Source organism: Callorhinchus milii, unplaced genomic scaffold (assembly GCF_018977255.1).
Source record: "Callorhinchus milii isolate IMCB2004 unplaced genomic scaffold, IMCB_Cmil_1.0 Scaffold21, whole genome shotgun sequence".
In the NCBI taxonomy this organism is placed as follows: Eukaryota; Metazoa; Chordata; class Chondrichthyes; order Chimaeriformes; family Callorhinchidae; genus Callorhinchus; species Callorhinchus milii.
Genome location: NW_024704762.1, coordinates 158266 through 183029, shown reverse-complemented (window position 1 = coordinate 183029; position 24764 = coordinate 158266). Strand labels below are relative to the sequence as shown.

At 45.7% G+C, this 24764-nt stretch overlaps 1 protein-coding gene across 1 annotated transcript in view; it reads right to left on the bottom strand.

The window, feature by feature from the left end:
- The window catches only part of LOC103184529 (E3 ubiquitin-protein ligase Arkadia-like), a 94998-nt gene that overhangs the window by 57758 nt on the left and 12476 nt on the right, over nucleotides 1–24764 (bottom strand). The window contains exons 3-6 of the mRNA XM_042342827.1: nucleotides 23887–24227; nucleotides 4811–4940; nucleotides 4141–4265; nucleotides 1296–1502 (exon numbers count right to left, since the gene is read on the bottom strand). Coding sequence (XP_042198761.1) covers nucleotides 1296–1502; nucleotides 4141–4265; nucleotides 4811–4940; nucleotides 23887–24227 — 803 coding nt within the window. The remainder of the gene's footprint in view (nucleotides 1–1295; nucleotides 1503–4140; nucleotides 4266–4810; nucleotides 4941–23886; nucleotides 24228–24764) is intronic.

Here is a 24764-nt window from a genome sequence, read left to right as displayed (position 1 = left end):
AAAACTATTGTGTAAGTTTTGTTTTTCAGCCGTTACCCACACCCTCCTATGCTGCCCCTTCAAAGTCATCAGCAGTGCCCTGGAATATTGCAGACCCGCCTGGCTAAGGAACCTGACCACAACTTGCATTTATATAGTGCCCTTCACGTAAGTTAGCATCAGGACGATTTACAATGGCTTAGTTTGACTCAGACTACTGAGACCATCACAGAGGACTGACTGACTTACCTCTGCAAATAAATCAAGGTGGATTTCAATCCCTTGATATACAGATACATGGTCACAAAATCAAGACTCCAGTTAACGCCTTCCAGCAGCTGTTGCTCCAAGCCTAAGAGATTCCTCATCAGCTATCTGACAAACATCTGCCCTCTGAATATAATCCAATATTGGGCCACGTACCCCAATGGCTTCTAGTTTAATCCAAAGGCTTCATTAGACAAGAACTAGGTTAAAGGCTTTGATGAAATCAACAAATCCAAAATAGGTGTGTTTCTCTCGAGCATTACAATGTTCCAGAATCTGGAAACATAAAGCCACAATCTGCCTGACATATTCCTCATGAGAAGGGCATAAATTCTTGGTTGGCTGCAAGGGTCCTATTGAACTTCTTTTGGCAGTGACACCCAGTGTCAGCATTTAGCATTCCCAGGTTAAGTAAAGCACATAATAATCCTTGCATTCAATACAGCACTTCATCATGTCATCAAGACGTCTCAAAGCACTTCACAGGAATATACTGTGAAGTTGTGTGATTGTCTATTTTGTGGGCACACTTATTAGAAGCAATGTAAATTTTCCTCTGCATTGACTTGTTAAGGTATTTTAGATTTATTTAATGTAATTGGGCCAGAAAAAGCTCTGTAACATTCCCTCACCCAATGCTTCTGTTCAGAAGAATCAAGCTTCATTTTATTTGGGACTATTCCACTAGCAAAGAGAGGAGACAATCATTCCATCAGCTGATTCAAACCCAGGTCTCTGAGGTGAAGAATTATGTTCTAAACTGTATCACAGGTCTCTCAAAACCTAAATCCAACTTCAACTGCAGTAATGACAGAAGCAAGATTGTTAAGAGGGCAGCCTCTGGCCAAGATGCAGATTCTAGTGAAGATTCTAGTAACATGAGGAATCTAGTTGTACATCCTAAATTTTTTCTATAATTCTACAAAGTGATGAGGTGAGGACTAATAAATAACTGAATTATGGGTGGATATAAGAACAGCAATTATGAGAGAGCATTGCTCTGGTTTGCCACATTGCCAGGACAGTGAGCAAGAGGTTAGTTACCTTACCTGATGACACCCGAGACTTTGCTGAAGTGGCTGCAGATGTATAAGCTTCACCACCTGCTGCAGCGTTGAAAGATGACCACGTTAGATGTGAGCTGTTAACCCCAAGAGATAAACTCTCTGACAATCCTTGAAGCATATCCGACTGAACAATTTCAGGGCTGCTGAGAGAGTCGATACCTGGAAGGTCACCCAATACAGTCACTGCATCTATTTCACAAAAAAAACAAAGAGCTGCATCTGAGAATGTGAAACAAAATGAAAGCAGCACAAGTATATTTAAAATTCTTTGAGAAAACAGATTACTCGCTTGGAAACAAGCAATTCAGCGTTTCAGTCATCTGAATATTGCTCGGTATCAGCTTGCTCAGAACAAGAATAACAACTTAGATTTACACAGCGCTCCTCATGCAGGGTAGGGTCCCAGAGCCCTTGACAGTGGCCGGGGAGAGGGGGAGGTGACCGTAGGCACGGTCAAAGATGAAGGTCTTCAGGCGTGATTTGAAGATGAGGATGGGGAAGGAAGAGGCAAGGACGGAGGGAGAGAGGAAGAGTGTTCCAAAATTTCTGGGGGTAGTGGCTGATGGCACGGCCGCAGATGGTGGAACAGAGGGCACGAGGGACATGCAGGAAGCTGGGGCCAGTCAAGCGGAAACAGCGGATTGCGGGAGGTGAGCAGGTCGGAGAGGGAGGGAGGTGTCAGGGCATGAAGGGATTTGACAATGAGTGTGAGGATCTTGAAATCGATCCATTTGGCGATAGGAAGCCAGTGGAGCCTGGCTAGGACTGGTGTGATAAGAGTTTAGTACGGGTGAGTATGCGGGCAGCGGAGCTTTGGATCAGCTGAATTCTTTCCACGGTGGAGCTGGGGAGACTGGCAAAGAGGACATTTGAGAAGTCGAGTCGGGAGATGATGGATGCATGGATGAGTGTTTTGGCTGTGTCTGGGGTAAGCTACAATTGGAGGCGGGCAATGTGGCGAAATTGGAGGAAGATGGTCCTAGTCAGGAACTGGACGTGTAGTAGGAAGGACAACTGTGGCTCGAACTTGACAGCTAGGTTGCGCACTGGTTCGGAGAGTCTGAAGGATAGGCCGGGGGAGTTTGAGGAGGTCAGAGCTGCAGCACAGAAGACACTGATTGGAGCCAGTGAGTATGGCTTCCATCTTGTCCACATTAAACTGCAGGAAGTTTGCATTCATCCAGGCCCTGATGTCTGCCAGACAAGCCGACAGTACATCAGCAGTCCTGGAGTCGCAGCTGGAAAATTTATGTGTCATCCCCATACATGTGGAAGTTGATCCCATGTCTGCGGATGACATCGCTAAGAGGGAGCATGTAGATAAGCAAAAGGAGGGGGCCAAGTATAAGATATGGAGACACCCCCCTTTTCTCACTACAACATGCTACACCCCACCTCATTATGTGTTAATGTGATACAGCTCAAAACAAATGAATAAACCATCAATAAACAGAAATTGTAAACCTATGATAAAAGTGATTATGGAATCATAGAGTTATACAACACAGATGGAGGCCATTCAGCACATTGTGTCCTCTTTGAAAGAGCTATCCAGATTAATCCCACTCCCCTGCTCTATCCCCATAGACCTGCAAATTTGTCCTCCCCCAAATATCTATCTACTTCTCTCCTGAAAGTTGTTATCGAATCAGCTTCCACCACCCTTTCAGGCAATGCATTCCAGACACAAATAACTTGGATCACCTCTTCCTCTGCAAAGAACACAGCTGACAAAACATCTGTGGTTATAATTGGGGTTCGTTGGCCTAAAAGGGTCCCATACTGGGTTCTCTCCCTGGTCTTGCTCCTGTTTTACCCAAGCTGCTTGGTTATCATAGCCCCTGGCCCCAGCTGCCTCCATCTGCATGATCAGTGAACCTGAAATATTTCATGGCTCTATTTGAAATAAGAAGGTAGTTTCTCCCAGTGTCCTGACCGAAAATCCTCCAGATAAAATTCATAAACTTGGCCTTTACAGCTGTTTGTGGGACATTGACTGTTGTATTTGCCTACAAAATTCAGTGGCTACACTTTACAGTAAACCTCTTCAAAGCATGCTATATCAGATGCATGGATGATGAAAACAGTCAAACTGTTTTCTTTTCCTTTGGTGTGAGGTTGAAGCTGAAGAATTCAGGAGAGGGGAAAATTTGTTGTGCAATGTGTTGTCATTCCCCAGAAACACAATCAGGTATTTGGAACTTTAAGCAGTCCAGTACACCTTGCACAAGTCTGATTTGTATAAATCGTATAATCACCTAAGCCCAAGTTCAATTTCGTGTTTTGGGGGGAACGGGGACTGAGAGAGATAAGTGAAAAACACACTCCTCTTCCGGTACCTGTCTCTGACTATGTGGCATTAGTGTTCTGAAGTAAACTTTCCAGGTATTCCTCCCTCTTCCTTATGTGTTGAAGTGTCTCTAAGCCGCATTCCAAGGAAGAGGTAATAGAACTGCGGCTAACCTTGGACACCGCTTAAGCCGGACAAAACAACAGCCTTTATGTTTCCGGCTTAACAGGTTTGCATTGTAGTTAAAATTTTGGTGTGAATTCTAACGATCCTGACGCAGTTCTAGGACGTCAGAAAGAACCATCACATTTGGCCAACATAAAAACAGCAGCAGCAAATGAACTATTCTAAGAATTCAGGCTGGCTGCAAATGCCCACCAAATTGCTTCTCCACAAACAAACACAACGGCAACACATACAGTTAACTGGGAGCAGCCCAGGCTGAGGGGAGTGGAAGGGGAAAGAGGTGCAGGACCTAAAAAACTGAAATGACAGGCTGTGAAATAAAGCTTTCCAATCAACAAAGATTGTGTTTACCATTGTCATCGAGAGTCAGATCCACAACCTCTGCTGAAGTTGTTCGATGACCGGGAGGGACCTGGAACCCAGAGTTCCCAGATTTCTTCATTGCGTGGCCAACCCAAGGGCCTGACACAGAAGGTCTAGAAGGATTACAAGCAGAATGAGCCAGTTTATGGAAGCAAAGTCAATCCTGCAATCTGACCTATATTAGCAAAAATAGACTGATTTTGATGCATGTATGAAATAAGATTAATTAACAAGCTCAAACAACAAGCCTCAGAAAAGGCCACAGCCTCAGAGAGGCAACTAATCAATAACAAATTACAAACCTTTTAAGTAGGAAAGTGACAAAAAATGGATCACCTAGAAAGATGGGAAGGCGAAGTAGATGGCAAAAACTGGTTATTAAATCATCAGAACACAGAAAGATGCTGTTACTCGGATCTACTCTCACTCACTGCATCCACACCCCATATTCTCCTGCCACACCAAGCCTTTATTCAATATTCCAAATTGTCCCCTTCTCTTTTAGCAGCGTGGTGATCCCCATCACCTGTGATGTGCTTGGAGACATTCACCCTACATGAAAGATGTTGTTGTATATCTGCTGAGAAGATTATTAGCCCCATAACCTACTGCAGATCTGTAGAAATCATCGTCTGAAGAGGCGGATGCAGAACTTTACCTTTCATCATCCACAACATTAATGATTTCCACCTCGCTGTCACTAGATGTGATGTTCACCTCCTCACTAACTGGCAGAGTAGACACAGTCAGTGGCTCAACAACCAACACATCATCTTCCTCTATTGGGTCTGCAGAAAGAGGAGATCAATATTACACAGCCTTTGACAATTTATAAAATTGCTAATGGGAGGTACCATGTGACAGCTGGTAACTGAAATTCCCAGCACATTACAATGGACAATAATATCAAAGGGGATCTTAACCCCTCATTATCTTGGAGACCATACTCTCCAGCTGATCAGTGGCGATGCAAAACAGAAACAATGCCATAGAGGTCAAATAGGAATATTATTTTATACAATAGGATAAATTATAGAATAAAAAGCAATTTCCGATTCGTTCCCTGAAAGAGCCTAAAGCATCTGGCTACACTTAAGAGACCAGATTCAAACCCTCCCACCCACCCACCACTACCGCGCCAGACTTGGCTTTGACTAAACATGGAATCTTTAGGGTATGATAATAAGAGACAAGAGGAAGAACTGGGGCATCTCTTTGAGGTAGAGATGCTCAGTGCTGGAGGATGTTTCATTGGAACAGGATGCTTTGACATCCATTATGAGTAAAATTATGGGGACTATTATTAAGGATAAATCATGGAGCATCTGGACAGAAATAATAACATAAACGATAGCCAATATTGGTTCATGTAGGTGAGGTCTTGACAATCTAATTTACTGGTTTTTTTTGACGGTGTGACAGGGAGCTTGATAAGGGTAAGGCTGTGGACGTTGTATATCTGGATTTCAGTGAGGCCTTTGATACAGTTCCTCTTGAGAGGCTAGCACTGAACGTAAAGAAAGCGGGAATCAGGGAGGTATTTTACAATAGATACGTAAACTAGTTGACCGGAAGAATCAGAGGGCGGTGTTACAGAGAAGGTCATCACACTGTGAAAATCTTACCAGTGGAGTTCCACAAGGATCTGATTTGGGGCCTCTTTTGTTTAATAGTTTTATAAATGATCTGGAAACAGGAGTCATAAGCACAGTGGCTATGTTTGCAGATGCCAAGCTAATGAAGATGGTAATTTGCAAAGCTGAACAAGATAGGTTACAGGAGGATTTGAATATACTTGGGAATTGGGCAGAACGGTGGCAGATGAAATTCAATGTGGAGAAATGTAAAATACTTCATATGGCGACAAACATTCCTGGAAGGGACTATTATTTGAATGGAAGGAAAATATTATGTATGAAAGGACCGAGGGGTGCTGATTGACACTAAATTGAAGCTCTCCCAACAATGCTCTGTGGCAGTGAGTTAAAGCAAACAATATGCTGGGATGTATCATAAGATCAATAGCAAGCCGAAATAGTGGGGTAATCCTACCACTGAATAAATCATTGGTGGGACCATACTAAAGAGTACTGTGTAGAGTTCTGGTCCAAAAAGGATATTGGACAAATCGAGACGAAACAGAGGAGGCAAACCATTTGATAAAGTGCCACATAGGAGACTTGTAAGCAAAATAGAAGCCCACGGTATTAAAGAGACAGTGGCAGCGGATACAGAACTGGCTGGGAGACAGAGAGCGGTGGTGAATGGTTGATTTTCTGACTGGAGGGAAGTGCAGTGGTGTCCCCCAGGGGTCGGTATTGGGACCACTGCTGTTTATGATCTATATAAGTGACCTGGACTTGGGTATAGGGAGAACAATTTCCAAGTTTACTTGAAGCAGAAGGTTAAGAGGAGACTTAATAGAGGTGTTCAAAATTATGAAAGGATTCGATAGGGTGAACAAGGAGAAACTATTCCCACTGGCGGGTGGGTCGGTAACCCGAGGACACCAATTTAAAATAGTTGTTAAAAGAAACAGGGGGGGGGGGAGGAGAAATGTTTTCACACAGCGAGTTGTTGGGATCTGGAATTCGTTGCCTGAAAGGCCGGTGGAAGCTGATTCAATAAAAACTTTTACGAGAAAAGTAGATAATTATTTGGGGAGGACAAGTTTGCAGAGCTATGGGGAGAGAGCGGGGGAGTGGGGTTGATCAGGGCTATGGGTAGAGAGCGGGGGAGTGGGGTTGATCAGGGCTATGGGGAGAGCGCGGGGGAGTGGGGTTGATCAGGGCTATGGGGAGAGAGCAGGGAAGTGGGGTTGATTTGAAACCTCTTTTCAAAGAGCTGGCACAGACACGATTGGCCAAATGGCCTCCTTCTGTGCTGTATAATTCTATGATTTTATGAAAATGACTGAGCGAATGGAGGGACTGGACCTTGAGGAGAGACTAAGTAAATTGGGCATGTTCACGCTAGAACAGAGAAGATTGAGAGGCGATATGATTGCTGCCTTTAAGATTGTAAAGGTGTTAGACAATATAGATCATGACAGGCTGTTTCAACTTGTCCAGAATACGAACATAAGAAATAGGAGCAGTAGGCCATTCGTCCCCTCGAGTCTGCCCCGCCATTTAATAAGATCATGGCTGATCTTCTAACCTAATTCCATTTACCCGCCCTATCCCCAAATCCATTAATCCCTTTAGTTTTTAAAAATCTATCAATCTCAGTCTTGAATATGTTCAAGGACTGACTGACAGCCAGTCAGTCGCTCTGACATTACCGCTCTTAGACGCCGTCCGGCGTGGAGGGCGCTATATAAATCCAAGTTGTTGTTTTTGTTGTTGACATCCACAGCCTCTGGGGTAGAGAATTCCATAAACTCACTACCCTCTGAGTGAAGAAACGTTTTCTCAACTCAGTTCTAAAGGGCTGACCTTTAATGCTGAGACTACAACCCCTAGTTTTAGATTCTCCAACCAGGGGAAACAGTCTCACTATCTACCCTGTCAAGACCCTTAAGAATCTTATAGGTTTCTATAATATCACCTCTAATTCTTCTATATTCTAGAGAATATAGGCCTAGATGACTCAACCTCTCCTCATAGGTCAACCCCTTCATCCCAGGAACCAACCGAGTGAACCTAAGCGGCACCCCCTCCAAGGCGATTATATCCTTTCTTAGATACGGAGACCAAAACTGCACACAATATTCCAGATGCGGTCTCACCAATGCCCTATACAATTGCAGACTTCCCTACTCTTGTACTCTAACCCCTTTGCAATGAACACTAACATGCTATTAGCCTTTCTAATTGCTTGCTGTACCTGATTACTAACTTTCTGTGGTTGGTGTACAAAGACACGTAAATCTCTCTGAACACTAACCTTATCTAGTCTCTTCTCCTCTAGAAAATAACCTGCTTTTCTATTTTTTCTACCTAGGTGAATAACTTCACTTTCCCACATTATACTCCATCTGCCACCTTCTTGGCCACTAACTTAACCTGCTATATCCCTTTGCATCCTCCTTATGTCCTCCTCACAGCTTACTTTCCCACCGAGCTTTGTATTGTCCACGAATTCAGATTAATCTCTATTTCCTCATCTAAGCCATGGATGTAGACTGTAAACAGTTGAGGCCCAAGCACTGATCCTTATGGCACTCCACTAGTCACAACCTGCCAATCTGAGAAGGATCTGTTTATCCCTACTCTCTGTTTTCTGCCTGTTAACCATTCTTCGATCCATGCTAATATATTACCCTTAATTCCATGAACCCTAATCTTATGTAACAACCTTTTATGTGGCACCTTGTCAAATGCCTTCTAAAATTCTAAGTGCACTATATCCACTGGTTCCCCCCAATCTAACCTGCTAGTTACATCATCAAAAAACTCTTAAAAGGTTTGTTAAACATGATTTCCCTTTCATAAATCCGTGTTGACGCTGCCTAATCATATTATGACTGTCTATTTTTTGTCAAGCATTTCTTATGTTATGTTCTTTAATTGAAAACATCTTGAACAATAATGCAACACTGACACTCCTTACAAGGAGGTAGTGAGCATCCCTTTGTGCTGCTGGTGATATTTTGTTGGTCATTATTCAAGAGTTTATTCATCACATTTTGTGTGTCTGCATTAGTCCGCAATACTGAAGATACCTTATCTGAAGTGGTTTGCTGTCTTAACCTATTCTAAGGCCACATTACCAAATTCATTATCAGATTTAACGTATGGCTGATGGCAGCTATTCAAATCTTAAGTCCAAGCCTATGTGCAATAGCCCAGACAGACACAATCCCAAATATTGAATTATGTAGAAAATTAATTCTGCATGTGTGGAGGCGCTCAAATCATGCCACATTTTAGATGCCAAAGTCAAGTATATTGGCTGTGATAACTATAAAAGGCAAAACTTTGGATAATACTGAAATCCCCAAAAGATGGGATATTCACCCTCAAGTGTAAAGTCCTTTCAAATTAATGATAAAATTCATATTAATGTGAGATAAAGCAAGCAAAAAAAATCATGGAATGTCACAACAGCTCAAATGTATACATGCAAGGTTGTATCATGGAGCTCTTAACATACAGGAGCTTGTTTGGTGCCAAGCCAGAAAGCGGGTGGGGGGGCGGCGGGGGGGGGAGGAGACAGGGTGACCGAAATAATGTTTTTTAGGTGTGATCTGAAGACAGGCAAAGAGGGTACAAGACGGAGAGACTGAGGCAAGAAGCTCCAGAGATTCAGGAAGTAGAGACTGAAAGCATGGCCTCCAACTGTGGAGTGGAGGGAATGAGGGAAGTGCAGAAGACCTGAGCCACCTGCGCGAAGGCAGCGATTAGTCAGAGTTTCGGGGTGTACTGGCTGAGGTTGCGAGGGACATGCAGCAGGTCGGAGACAGTTGGGCAGAGGGAGTGGATTGCGGTTGCGGGTTAAGCAGGTCGGAGAGGTAGGGAGGTGCCACAGCATGAAGAGATTTGAAAATGATTGCGAGGATCTTGAAATCGATTTGTTCAGCGATAGGGAGGCTGGCTAGAACTGGTGTGATGGGGACACGGAGTTTAAAGCAGGTGAGTATGTGGGTGTCAGAGTTTTGGATCAGCTGGATCATGTGCATGGTGGAACTGGGGAGACCAACGAAGAGGGCATTTGAGAAGTCGAGCTGGGAGGTACGAACACATGGACGAGTGTTTCAGTTGCACCTGGGGTAAGGTACGGTTGGAGGTGGGCAAGGTGGTCTAAGGCTGTCCTGGTCAGTGGCTTGATGTGAGGCAGGAAGGGCAGCTGTGGGTCGAACCTGATGCCTGCTGGGTCGAACCTGATGCACACTGGTTCGGTGAATCTGAGGGACAGGCCAGGGAGGTAAGAGCTGCAGGAAAGACGACGTTGACGGGAGTCAATGAGTATGGCTTCCGTCTTGTTAATATTGAATTGTAGGAATTGAATTGTTCGCTCATCCAGACCCTGATGTCCGCCAGACAAGCCAAGAGAACATCGGTAGACCTGGAGTCACAGCTGGAAGAGAAGTAGAGGGTATGGGGAGTACAGTGTAGATGAGCACAGGAGTTTGAGCACAATGGGGAGGACTGGGATGGGGTGAGCAGTGGGGGAGCACAAGGAGGGAAATCAAAGGGGGGAAGAGAACAGTGTGGTGAGCACAGGTGGGCGAGCGTGTCAGCTGCATACATGTGGAAGTTTACCCCATGTTTGTGGATGACATTGCCAAGAGGGAATATGTAGATGAGGAAGAGGCAGCGGCCAAGATGGAACGCTGAGGTACACCACAAATGACCGGGCAGGAGTGGCAGGAGAAGCTGTTTGAGGAGATGAAGTGCTGGCAGTTGGTTAAGTAGGACTCAAACCAGGCAAGTGTGGTTCCACTAAGGTGGATGAGGGATGAGAGGCGGTGGGGGAGGACGGCATGGTCGACTGTGTCAAATGTGGTGGAGAGGTCCAAAAGACGAGGAGGCAGAGGGCGCCCCGGTCACAGAGGGAGAGGACGTCGTCTGTCACCTTGACAAGCGCCGTCTCTGTGCTGTGGGCTGGGCGAAAACCAGACTGGAGGGGCTCGAGGAGGGAGTAGTGAGAGCAAAGCTGGTTGGTGACAATGCGTTACTGAGCTTTGAAAGGGCAGGTTGGAAATGCGTCAGTAATTTGTGTGGTTGGAGGCGTCAAGGGTAATTTTTTTTTGAGGAGTGATGACAGTGGTTTTAAGGGGAGTAGAACAGAACCTGAAAAGACCAACTGGTTGACTGTTTCCCCTTTCTCTCCAAGGTCCTGGAAAGAGTTGTCGCCTCCCAACTGCGCTCTTTCCTTTCCACCCATTCACTTTTCGAACCCCTTCAGTCAGGTTTCCGTGCTGCCCATAGCACAGAAACTGCCCTGGTCAAGGTCACCAATGATATCCTGACCATCTGTGACCAGGGCTCCCTCTGCCTCCTCGTCCTCCTCGACCTATCGGCAGCATTCGATACGGTCGACCACACTATCCTACTCCACCGCTTGTCCTCCCAACTCAACCTTCAAGGCACTGTCCTTGAGTGGTTTAGGTCGTACCTTTCTCACCGTCTTCACTTTGTCTCGACGAATGGCTTCTCCTCCACCCCCCGCACTGTCTCATGTGGTGTCCCTCAGGGCTCTGTCCTTGGTCCCCTCCTCTTCACCCTCTATATGCTCCCCCTGTGGTGACATCATCCGCAGACATGGGGTTAACTTCCACATGTATGCGGATGACACCCAACTCTACCTTTCCTCCTCTACTCTCAACTCCACGACCCCCGATGTCCTGACAGCTGCCTGTCCGACATCGAGTCCTGGACGAGAGACAACTTTCTTCAGCTCAACGTGCAAAAAGCTGAGGCCCTCCTGATTGGCTCACGTCAGCGCCTCCGCACCTTAGGCACCGACACCATCAGCATCCAAGGCTGCACTCTCCACCACTCAAAGCCAGTCAGGAACCTCGGCGTTTTGTTCAATCCTGAGCTGTCCTTTCTCCCTCACATCCGCACCACAACTGGCACCGCCTTCCATCACCTCCGGAACATCGCCAGACTACGTCATTACCTCACCCCTCACGCTGCTGAAACCCTGGTCCACGCCTTTGTCACCTCAAGGCTGGACTATGGGAACTCTCTCCTCGCCGGCCTTCCCGCCACCTCCCTCCACAAGCTGCAGGTCATTCAGAACTGTGCAGCTCGTGTACTGTCCCGCACCAGGCTTCGGGACCACATCACTCCCACCCTCGCTCACCTCCACTGGCTCCCCATCCCCCAGAGGATTGATTTCAAGATCCTCATCCTCACCTACAAGGCCATTCACGGCCTTGCTCCCTCCTACCTCTCCGACCTACTATCCCCCTACCTACCTGCCCGTACCCTCCGTTCCTCTGGCTCCGGTCTGCTCCACGTCCCCCGCCCCAATCGCCCTACCATCGGTGGTCGGGCCTTCAGCCTCTCAGCCCCTAGGCTCTGGAACTCTATCCCCCAGTGCCTTCGCCGCTTCCTCCCTCTCCTCCTTCAAGGCCGGTTTCAAAACCTTTCTCTTTGACCGAGCCTTCAGCTCCCCTCTCGACTCTCTTCCCCCTCCTCGCTCCCTCCCTTCCCTCCCCTCACCCTGACCATTTCCCCCTGCTCGGGTCATGACCCAACTGTGCAGCGCCTTGGGACGTCCTCCTGACGTGAAAGGCGCTTTATAAATGGAATCTTGTTGTTGTTGTTGTTGGCCAGCAGCGGGGAGAGGAGATGGAGTTGGGTGACCAGTAGCTGGGTGGGGAGGGGGTCTAGGCAGCAGGTGGTGGACTTTTTCTGGGAGATGGTGGTTGAGAGAGGGGGGAGTAATTGGTCCAAAGGGGTGTAAGAAGGGGGGAGTGGGAGGGGCCATGGTGGATGTTGTAGACGGTCTTTGGGGTGTGGAAAGGGACATAGGGGAGGAGGATGCAGCCAAGCAGATAATTTCAATCTTCGACACATAGAAGTTTTCGCATTCACTGCTAGATAACAAGTGAAATTTCCACAATGCATTCTTTTAACAATCATCTTGGATGCTGAGTAAAAGTGAAAAGAGCTCAGAGATAGAGTTAACCAAATAGAGCTGTACGATGCGGAAATATAAGGAATATTCTTTCATCGAAAAGGTGACTGTTACACTTTTTGTGGATAATGGAAGTATTTGCTCCAGATAACCAGTAGGGGTAAAAGTGAAGGGTTGTGCCAAGCACAGGGGAGAGAGAACTAGGGTGGTGGGGAATGAGAAGACGTTAGAAGCATAGGTCAGGGGTGGAGAAGGGTTAGCAGGGGGTGGGGGGTGCACAGTGGGGTTGGGCGGGAGAGAGAAAGGCTGCCGCTAAGAGTGGGTGACAAAAAAGTACTGGTGCCTAGTGTGGAGGACATAGGGAAAGAGAGATGGGCTGGTGCCAAGAGTGGGAAAGAGAGTAGGAAATGAAAACCAGTTGTGCTTTATACTCGACATGTGCCTCCAGCCCTTTCCGATACCGATCTATTCCCTCCTCTGTCAAGTATTCAACAAATTTTGCTAACAAGTCTATTATGTGGCACTTTATCAAACGCCTTTCGAAAGTTTATACACATACCAACTGCACAAGCTTCATCAATCCTCTCCATTATATCATCAAGGAACCCAAATAAATTTGTCATACACAATTTGCCTTTAACAAATCCATGTTGAACGTTATTAATTAAATTAATTTAACCAGATTGTGGTCTCCAGAAGTTTCCCCACCACTGACGTTAGGCTGACTGGCCTGCAGTTACAAAGTTTATCCCTCTCCTCTTTTTTGAACAGCGGAGTAATATTAGCAACCCTCCAGACCTCAGGCACTATTCCCATATCCAAGAAAGAATGAAAGATTGTGGCCAGAGCCTCCGCTATTTCAGAGCCACCCTCCCTCACTCCAATTTTGTATTGTATTTCCACCCTAACTTCCTTCAGCAATCTAGGAGGCATCTCATCCATAGAATCATAGAATCGTACAGCACAAAAAGAGGCCATTCGGCCCATCATGTTTGTGCTGGCTCTTTGAGAAGAGCAATGTAATGTCAATCCCACTCCCCAGCCCTTTCCCCATAACCTGCAAACCCGTCCTCCTCAAATATCCATCCACCGCGCTTTTAAAAGTAGTTACCGAATCGGCCTCGAACGCCCTTTCAGGCAATGCCTTCCAGATTCGAACAACTCGCTGCGTGAAAAAATATCTTCTCCCCTCCCCTCGGCTTCTTTTAGAGACTCTTTTGAATCTTTGACCTCGAGTCACCGACACACCCACCAGTGGGAAGTTTTTCCCTTTCTAACCTATCAAATCCCCTCATGATTTTGAAGACCTCTATTAGGTCTCCTCGTAACCTTCTCTGCTCCAATGAGAATAGCCTCATATCATGGTCCCTTATTCCTGGTACCATCCTTGTAAATCTCCTCTGCACCCTTTCCAATGCCTTAACATCCTTCCTATAGTGTGGTGTCCAGAACTCGGCGCAATATTCTAACTGAGGCCTAACCAGTGTTTTATATAATAATTGCATTTGATATAGGGCTTTTCACTTCGGGAGGACGTCCCAAAGCGCTTCACAGAATACACTGTAAAGTGAACTGACTGTATATTTGTGGGCGAACGCGGCAGCCAATTGCGCACAGCAATGTCCCACAAATAGTCGTAGATTGAAAATGACCAATTTATTATTGTTTTTGGTTTTTGGAGGGATTATTATTACGCGTGTGGTGTAAGGAAACTTGCCCGAGGTTTCGCCCTCTGCCTGGAATTGAACTCAGGTCTCTCGCTTGCAAAGCGAGTGCTCTAACCACTGAGCTACAGGACTCCACAAAGTCATACAGGTTAATCATAACCTCCTGACTCTTGTACTCTATGCCTCTATTTATAAAGCCTAGTATCCCATATGCCCTTTTTACAGCCTTATCTACCTGTCCTGACACCTTCAAGGATTCATTTACCTGAACCCCCAGGTCTCTCTGTTCTTTCACCCCCTTTAAGATTGTATTACCAGCCTGTATGGAGTCCTGTAGCTGAGTGGTTAGAGCACTCGCTTTGCAAGCGAGAGATCTGAGTTCAATTCCAGGCAGAGGGCGAAACCTTGGGCAAGTTTCCTTACTCCACACAGAGCCTAATAATAATCCCTCCAAAACAAAACAATAATAAATTGGTCACTTCAATCCACGACTGTTGGTGGGACGCTGCTATGCGCAATTGGCTGCCGCGTTCGCCCACAAATATAGTCAATTCACTTTACAGTATATTCTGTGAAGCGCTTTGAGACGTCTAGAAGACGTGAAAAGCGGTATATCAAATGTAAGGATTATTATTATATTGCCTCCCCTCATTCTTTCTACCAAAATGCATTACCTCCCATTTCTCCACATTGAAACTCATCTGCCATGTGTCTGCCCATTTTACCATTCTGTCTATGTCTTCCTGCAGTTGGCTGCTATCCATTGTTTACCCCCTACCTAACTTTGTATCATCCACAAACTTGGAAATGGTACTTGCTATACCCAAGTCCAGATCATTTATGTATATTAAGAAGAGCAGTGGTCTTAATACCGATCCCTGGGGAACGCCACTGTACACTTCCCTCCATTCAGAAAAGCAGCCATTCACAACTCTCTGCTCTGTCTCCCGGCCAGTTCTGGATCCATGCTGCCACTGTCCCTTTTATACCATGGGCTTCTATCTTTCTTACAAGTTTTCATGTGGCACTTTGTCAAATGCCTTTTGAAAGTCCATAAAAACTAAATCAACTGCACTCCCTGTATCCACCCTCTCCATTATCTCATCGAAAAATTCTATTAGATTTGTCAGAAAGGATCTGCCTTTAACAAATCCATGTTGGCTGTCCCTAATTAACCCATATTCTTCTAAGCGAAGATTTATTCTGTCCCGGTTTATAGTCTCCAGGAGTTTCCCCACTACTGATGTTAGGCTGACTGGCCTGTAGTTCCCAGGTTTGTCCTTCTGTCCCTTTTTGTACAGGGGAGTCACATTGGCCACTCTCCAGTCCTCTGGCACGACTCCTGTGTCCAACGAAGATTGAAAAATTGTGGCCAAAGCCTCCGCTATTTGTACCCGTGTCTCCCATAGTAACCTTGGCTGCATCTCGTCCGGACCGGGGGACTTATCTACCTTCAGCCCAAAAACCTTTTCAGGCCTTCCTTTCTGTTTATACTTATCCTTTCCATTTCCTCTGCCATCTCCTCCGATACTGCGGCAGGAGAGGTGCATCCACTTCTTTTGTGAAGACAGATGCAAAGTATTCATTCAGTACATCAGCCATACCCTCTGCCTCCACAATAAGATTTCCGCCTTAGTCCTTAATTGGCCCCACCCTACCTTTGACTAACCTTTTTTTTGATGTGTTTGTAAAATATTTTAGAATTCCCTTTAATGTTACCCGCTAACCTTTTTTCGTATAATCTTTTTGCCCCTCTTATTTCCTTTTTCAAACCTCTTCTGCACTTCATACATTCTATTTGGTTGCCTTCTGTGTCTTGGGTTTGACATTTGTCATATGCCTCCTTTTTCTGCTTCATTCTAGATACAATTACCTTCATCATCCAGGGAGGTTTGGATGCCCTACTTTTCCCTTTTGTGGGAATGTATTTATTCTGTCCCCGAGCTATCTCATCCTTGAAGACTTCCCACTGCTCTTTAGTTGTTTTACCCTCCAATCTTTCTTTCCAGTCCACCTTGGCTAGGTCCCTTTTTAACTCACTGAAATTTGCCCTCTTCCAGTTGAGTATCTTCACCTTGGATGGTTCCTTGTCTCTTTCCATATAACTCTGAATCTAATGATGTTGTGATCACTATTGCCCAGATGCTCTTCCACTAAAACCTGCTCCACTTGTCCTGCTTGATTCCCCAGAACTAGATCCAGCACTGCTTCCTTCCTCGTTGGGCTGGAAACGTACTGATCAAGAAAGTTGTCCGGTATGCATTTTAGGAACCTTTCTCCCTCCTTGCCCTTTGCGCTGTTGTTTTGCCAGTCAATGTTGGGATAATTAAAGTCCCCCATAATCACAACTCTATTGGCCTTGCACCTGTCTGAGATCTGTTTGCAGATCTGCTCATCTATTTCCTTCCCAATATTTGGTGGTCCATAGTATACCCCGACCAGTGTAACAGCTCCTTTTTTGTTCCTTAACTCTAACCACATAGATTCCGTTTTGGGGCCCTCCAGCACCTCGACCCTTTACACAGCTATAACCGTATCCTTGATTAACATTGCCACACCCCCTCCTTTTTATTCTTCCCTATCCCTCCTGAATACATTATAGCCAGAAATATTCAGCTCCCATTCCTGTCCTTGTTTGAGCCAAGTCTCTGTTACTGCTACTACATCGTATCCCCCCGATGACCACTTGAGCTGCAGCTCACCAATCTTGTTTGCTAAACTCCGTGCATTTAGGCACATGTACTCCAAGACCAACTTGACCTGTTCTGCACCTCCCCCCCGTTTTATTTCTCCATTTTCTAGCTCTTCGTTTTTTGCATTCCCTTCCCTCAAAACTAGTTTAAACCCTCCCCAACAGCATTAATTAGCCTGTCTGCAAGCACATTCACCCCAGCCCTGTTCAGGTGCAACCCATCTATATGGTACAGGTCCCACCTGCCCCAGAGATCCAGAAACCTGAAGCCCTCTTTTCTGGACCATTTCTCCAGCCAAGCATTCATGTGCTTGATCCTGCCATTATGGTACTTATTTGCCCGAGGCACAGGGAGTAATCCAGAGATCACCACCTTGGATGTTCTATTCTTTAGTTTGTTCCCCAGCTTTTGATATTGACCCTGTAGAGTCTCAGCCCTTTTTTTACCAATATCATGAATCCCAACCTGGATCACCACTTGTGGATGTCCTCCTTCCCCCTGAAGAATTTTATCCACCTTTTCTGCACCAGGGAGGCAACATACCATCTTTGACTCGCGTTTTCTGTTACAGAAACGTCTGTCTATACCTCTCACTGTTGTATTCCCTATGACAACAGCATTGCTCCTGTTATCTATGACCCTTTGTTCTACCACTCGTTTTTTACTGTCCTCCCTGGAGATATCAACACTCTCAATGTTCAGTACAGAGTACCGGTTTGAGAGTGCTACACTATTGGGGGCATTCTGCCCTGCCCGTCCCCTCTTCCTACCATGCCGGAGAGTCACCCAGTCATTTTCCGTCTGAATCCTCGGTGTGTGGGGTGGGGTGGCCACCTCTTGAGATGTCTGGTCCATTAAATACTCACATCTGTTGATCAAGTTTGAAGCCCAAGGCTCTATCACCCCTCTTTCTGGGGTCCCATTATCTGCAGGACTGATAAAACTATCCTGTCCCTGACCATTTTGCCCTGACCCGTCAGGTCAGGGCGAAACCTTGGGCAAGTTTCCTTACTCCACACAGAGCCTAATAATAATCCCTCCAAAAAAAAACAATAATAAATTGGTCATTTTCAATCTACGACTGTTTGTGGGACATTGCTGTGCGCAATTGGCTGCCACGTTCGCCCACAAATATACAGTCACTTCACTTTACAGTGTGTTCTGTGAAGCGCTTTGGGACGTCCTCCCGACGTGAAAAGCGCTATATCAAATGCCAGGATTATTATTAACCGGATGCAAGCATCTCTCGAGTCTCAGGGGAGTGATGGTTTCCTCCATCATACTGTCCAGAAACCTCTCACTGTCCCTGATGGAGCGCAGTGTCTGCACCTCGGCTTCCAGCTCAGCTCCTCTCAGCTGGAGCTTCCTGAGTTGCAGACACTTGCTGCAGATGAAGTCGCCCAGGCTCATGGCCCTCCAATTAACTCCCGGGTGACTTTTCTAGCGCTATTAACCTTTTAAGTACCTCCTCTCTATCTATTTTTATCCTTTCCAATTTCTCTGCCTCCTCCACCTTTACTGTGACACTGCAGCATCCTCTTTTGTGAAGACAGAAGCAAAGTATTCATTTCGTACCTCAGCCATGCCCTCTGCCTCCACAACAAGTTTTTCATTTTGGTCCTTAATAGGCCCCACCCTTGTTTTGACCACCCTTTTACTCTTTATGTGTTTATAAAAGACCTCAGTGTTCATAGATTCATAGATTCATAGAATGTTACGGCACAGAAGGAGGCCATTCGGCCCATCGAGTCTGTGCGGCTCTTTGACAGAGCGTCACTTTCACTAACCCCAATCACCAGCTTTCTCCCCATAACCCTGCAAACCCGTCTTCTCCAGATACCTATCCAGTTCTCTCTTAAAAGCTGTTATCGAATCGGACTTCACTGCCCTTTCGGGCAGATCATTCCAAATTCCAACAACTCACTGAGTGAAAACATTTCTTCTAACCTCCCCTCTGCTTCTTTTGGTAGATATCTTAAGACTGTGACCACGAGTCACAGACACACCTACCAGCGGAAACAGCTTTTCCTTATCTCGCCTGTCGAAACCTTTCATGATCTTGAAGACTTCTATCAGGTCCCCGCGTAACCTTCTCTGCTTTAATGGGAAAAGTCCTAACTTTTCCAGCCCGTCCTCATAGCTATGGTTCCCCATTCCTGGTATCATTCTCGTGAATCTCCTCTGCACCCTTTCCAGTGCCTTAATATCCTTCCTGAAGTAAGGTGCCCAGAACTGGACGCAGTACTCCAACTGAGGCCTAACCAGTGTTTTGTATAGATTAACCATAACCTCCCTACTATTATACTCTATGCCCTACTAATAAAGCTCAGTACACCAAATGCCTTTTTTACTGCCCCACTACCTTTAATGATTCGCTTACTTGGAACACCCAGATCTTTCTGTACGTTCACTCCCCCCCCCCCCCTTAAGATTGAGCTCCCAAGACTATATTGCCTCCTATCATTTTTCCTACCTAAGTGTATCACTCACACTTATCCACATTGTAATCCATCTGCCACATGTCAGCCCATTCCACCATTCTGTGTATGTCTGCCTGCAGTTGGTTACAGTCCTCCTCACTATTTACTACCCGACCTAACTTGTTATCATCTGCAAACTTGGAAATAGTGCTCTCTATGCCCAAGTCCAGATCATTAATCTATATTAAAAAAAGCAGTGGTCCCAATACCGAACCCCGGGGGACACCGCTGCACACCTCCTTCCATTTCGAGAAACACCCATTATGCGGTACTGTGTCAAAATCCTTTTTGAAATCCATGTAAATAACGTCCACCGCATTTCCCTCATCAACCTCGCAGTCACCTCTTCAAAAAATTCTGTTAGATTTGTTGGGCAAGATTTGCCTTTGACAAATTCATGTTGGCTGTCTCTAATTACCTCATGTTCCTCTAAGTAGACATTTATTCTGTCTGGAGATTATGTCTGGAGACTACTGGAGATTATGGTCTTCAGTAGTTTACCTATTACTGAAGTTAGGCTGACTGGCCTGTAATTTCCGGGCTTGTCTTTCTGCCCCTTTTTGTAGAGTGGGGTAACATTAGCCACTCTCCAGTCTCGTGGCACCACTCCTGTGTCCAATGAAGATTGAAATATAATGGCCAAAGCCTCCGCTATTTGAACCCGTATCTCCCACAGCAACCTTGGGTGAAACCCATCTGGTCCTGGTGACTTATCAATTTTGAGTCCAGGCAATCTTTCCAGAACTTCCTCTCTGTCTACAGTAATCTGATGTATTTCCTTTACCCTCTCATCCAATACTGGGTAATTTGGGGCATCCATCTCCATTGTGAAGACAGATGCAAAGTACTTGTTCAGTACATCAGCCATCCCTCTGCCTCCACAACAAGATTGCCGTCATTGTCTTTGATTGGCCCCACCCTACCTTTATGTTACCCGCTAACCTCTTTTCATGCGATCTTTTAGGCTGTCTTATCACTCTTTTAAGTTCACTCCTGCATTCCCTATAATGCGCTTTGCTATCCTCAGTATCTTGCGTCTTCCAATTGTCGTACGCCGTCTTCTTCTTTTTCATCCTAGACAGAATATCTGGACTGGCTTGGTTGTCGCACATTTCCCTTTTGTGGGAATATATCTACTTAGACCTTGAGCTATCATATCTTTGAAGGTCTCCCATTGCTCATGAGTCATTTTACCTGCTAGTCTTACTTGCCAGTCCCCAACTCTAGGTCCCCTTTTAGCCCATCAAAATTAGCCCTTTTCCAGTCAAGCATTTTCACCCTTGACTGTACTTTGTCCCTGTTCATGAGTAATCTAAATCTAATAATATTATGGTCACTGTTACCTAGATGCTCCCCTACCGAAACCTGTTCAACCTGACCTATTTCATTCCCCAGGACTAGATCCAGCAATGCTTCCTTCCTCGTAGGACTGGAGAACATACTGCTCAAGAAAATTTTCCTGTACACAGTCTATGAATCTTTCTCCTGCCTTGCCCTTAACGCTGCTATTTTGCCAATCTATATTGGGATACTTGAGATGCCCCATTATCACAACTCTGTTCGCCTTACATCTATCCGCGATCTGGTTGCAGATCTGCTCCTCTGGCTCCTTCCCGCTGCCTGATGGTCTACAGTAAACCCCTATCAGTGTAACCACTCCTTTCTTATTTCTTATCTCTAACCAGATGGATTCTTTTATGTTACCCGCTAATCTTTTCTCATACGCTCTCCTTGCCTCTTATTCAGTTCTCCTCTGCACTTTCTGTATTCTACTGGATTCTCTACTGTATGATGAACCTGACTGGTTCATAAGCCTCCTTCTTGAAGGTCTCCCATTGGTTATTTACCATTTTACACATCAATTTTGGTTTCCAATCCACCTGGGCCAGATTCCCATTCAACTCAAACAAATTAGCTCTTCCAGTTGAGTATCTTCACCTTGGATTTCCTTACCCCTTTCCATAACTTCCCTAAACCTGAAGATATTGTGATCACTGTTATCCAGATGCTCTCCCATTAATACACTCTCCACTTGCCCCACTTCATTCCCCAGAACTAGATCCAGCACTGCTTCCTGCCTTGTTGGGCTGGAAACATACTGATCCAGAAAGTTCTCCTGTACATATTTCAGGAATTCTTCCTGCCCTTGCCCTTCACACTGTTCCATCACTACTCTATTGTTTGTACATTTTACTGAAATCTGCTTGCAGATTTGCTCCTCTATCTCAACAACAACAACAATCTATCTCCTTCCCACTATTTGGCGGTCTATAGTATATACCCAGCAGCGTAACAGCTGCTCTTCAGCTCCTTAACTCTAACCAAATTGATTCCGTCTTTGAACCCTCTAGCTCATACTCCCTTTCCAGGGTTGTAACAGTATCTTTGAACAATCCCATCGCTCCCACCCCCTCTTTTTTTCATTCCCTTCTGAATATATTGTAGGCAGGAATATTCAGCTCCCATTCCTGCCCTTGTTTGATCCACGTCTCCGTTATTGCCACTACATAACCCCATGCGGCAACTTGTGCCTGCAGCTCACCACCACCAACAACAACAAATTACATTTGTTTAGCGTCTTTCATATCGGTATGACGTCCCAAGGCACTGGACAATCAGGGATTTAGACCCGAGCAGGGGGTGGGGTCAGGAAGGATGGAGGGTGGGGAGGGTCAGGGTAGGAGGGTGGCCGAAGCCGTGGTCGAAGTGGAGGGTTTAGACATGCCTTGAGGGAGCAAGGTGAAGGGACTGTGGGATGGATCAGAGAGGCTGAAGGCCTGACCGCCGATGGTGGGCCAGTCAGGGGACGTGAAGCAGGCCAGAGCATGCTGAGCAGAGGGAGCAGACAGGTTGATATGGGGTCACAGAGGTAGGAAAGAGCAAGGCCATGGATGGCTTTGTAGGTGACAACCTTATTTGTCACACACCATGCATTTACACACATGCCCTCCAAAAAAACTTTAGTCTGCTTTGCTTTTCTCCCCTGTCTGATCCCTCATATTTCTGGATTACTCTTTATTTGTAGGCTGTTTGTCTCTCGCAGTCCTCTGTGCATCTTGTTTCTCCTCTCTAATGTTACATCCTGGTTCTCCTTCCCCTGCCAAATTAGTTTAAACCCTTCCCCACAGCTAACCTCCCTGCGAGGACATTGGTCCTCCAAATATAGTCTAACGAATGTTTTATAGAAATTTAACTTACTTCCCTAGTACATGAAGCCAAGGACTCTAAATTTATTATTTATATGGCCCTATCCACCTGTGATGTTACCTTTGAAGTCAGATGAATCTGAAACGCTTAGCTCTTCTGCCCTTCTTATGTTCTTACCATCCAAGTTTTAGTTGTCTTCATTATTCTTTCTGGGAATCACTTCTCCTATAGAAATGTTTAATCTGCCACCTTTCTGTCTGTTCTGTAAGCCTATTTATATCTTCTGCATCTTTTTGCAATTGTTTTTTATTTGCAACATTTGAACACCTCATTCAAGTCCCCTCAATCCATACCCCCATCACACCCGTTCTAGCCAGGCTCCATTGGCTCCCTATCGACAAACCGATCGATTTCAAGATCCCCACACTAGTTTTCAAATCCCTTCATGCCCTGGCACCGGCCTACCTGCTTATCCCCCAACCCACTGCCTCCGTTCGACTGGCTCCGACCTTCTGCATGACCCTTGTGCCCTCCGTTCCATCATTAGTGGCCCCGCTTTTAGCCACTACACCCCAAAACTCTGAAACACACTTCCTCTATCCCTCCTCCTTCCCCATCTTCAGGTCGAACCTGAGGACTTTCCTATTCAACCGTGCCTATGGTTACCTTCCCCTTCCCCAGCTCAGTGTCATGCTCCATCACTGTCAAGTGCTCTCTGGGACATTATATAAATGCAAGTTGTTGTTGTCTTTTCCGGAGAGAAAAGCTCTAACCTGTCTAATCTTTTTGGAGAAGTAGTAAGAGTTGTTATTCTACTACATCTCCCACACCCTGATTTTAGTAGTGGTTGTTTAGGGCTGGAGCTGTAAATTGTATTTTACATGATGATATCTACACTATCCTCACCAAGTTCCAATTACTGTGGATGTTGCCTGTCTTTCATAAGGAATTAAATCAGTACCAATGGCTTTCCTTGTGCAGTGTCTCACAACTAATCTATAAAATATTACAGAACAAATTGCTACTTAGTATATTTCCCCCTCCAATGACAATCCACCTAATGTCTACTGTGTCAATGTGTTAAGTACTGTGACCCCTTACACGCCCCACAATGTCAGCTCCTTCACCTGACATTAACACCATCCCCAGCAAACAATCTCTCCACCTCAGCACCAGCTATTAACATGGGCTTTGCTAATTGCGATACAGTACCCAGAGGATCTCGAATGTTGGTCTGACTGTCATCACATGTAATCACTTCTTCTGTGTCAGAGTTGCTGCTCGTGTCCCTGTCCGTGGAGCTGCCAATCCACTGGGCCGCGCACTTCTTGCGGATCACAGCTTCCCGTGCCCGTCGCACCCGCTGCACCAGCTCCTTCTGCTTCTGGGTTCGCTGACACTTCTTCATCCGGGGCACTTTTCGAGATGAAACATTGGCCCACTTTGTAGTTGAGGATTGGTTTGTTTTGTTGAGCCGCAGTCTTGCGGCAGAGCCTGTCTTGCAGGAATGGTGCGGATCCTCCCCTCTCACCAAAGTGCTGATCTGGTGAGGCCTGTGAGCAGAGGTCAAAATGTGACATCACTTTTACATCGCAGTGGCCTGAGACAGTGTCACACAGGATAATGTCAATTAACCTTTAATAATTAGTTTCAAACACCTGTCTTAACCCCAGGTGCTGCGAGGGAAAGTGCAGGCACACAGACAGAAATGCTACAAAGAAATAGGTTATGTTTTTTATAGTACCTCATCAAATTGAAACATTAAAAATACTTTTTATTGTGTAATGATTGTTTTTCTGGGAGCCATTTTGTAGAGAGAGAAGTCCCACAAACAGTCATAAAATGAGTGACTGATTAATCTGAAGGGTTAATAGGACAACAGGAGAAATACCAGGAGAAACTCTCTTTTTGAATAGTGATTCTGAAGAGCAGACGGTGGGATTTCAGTCTAATCCTATCCTATCCAACAAATGTCTCCTTTCGCAATGCAGTGCTCTGCCAATTTTCAGTCTGTCTAGACTTAAGAGCTAAAGTGGTGAGAGAGCAGGACCTTCGCAAGACCCCCTCCACCAACGCCACCACATCCCAAA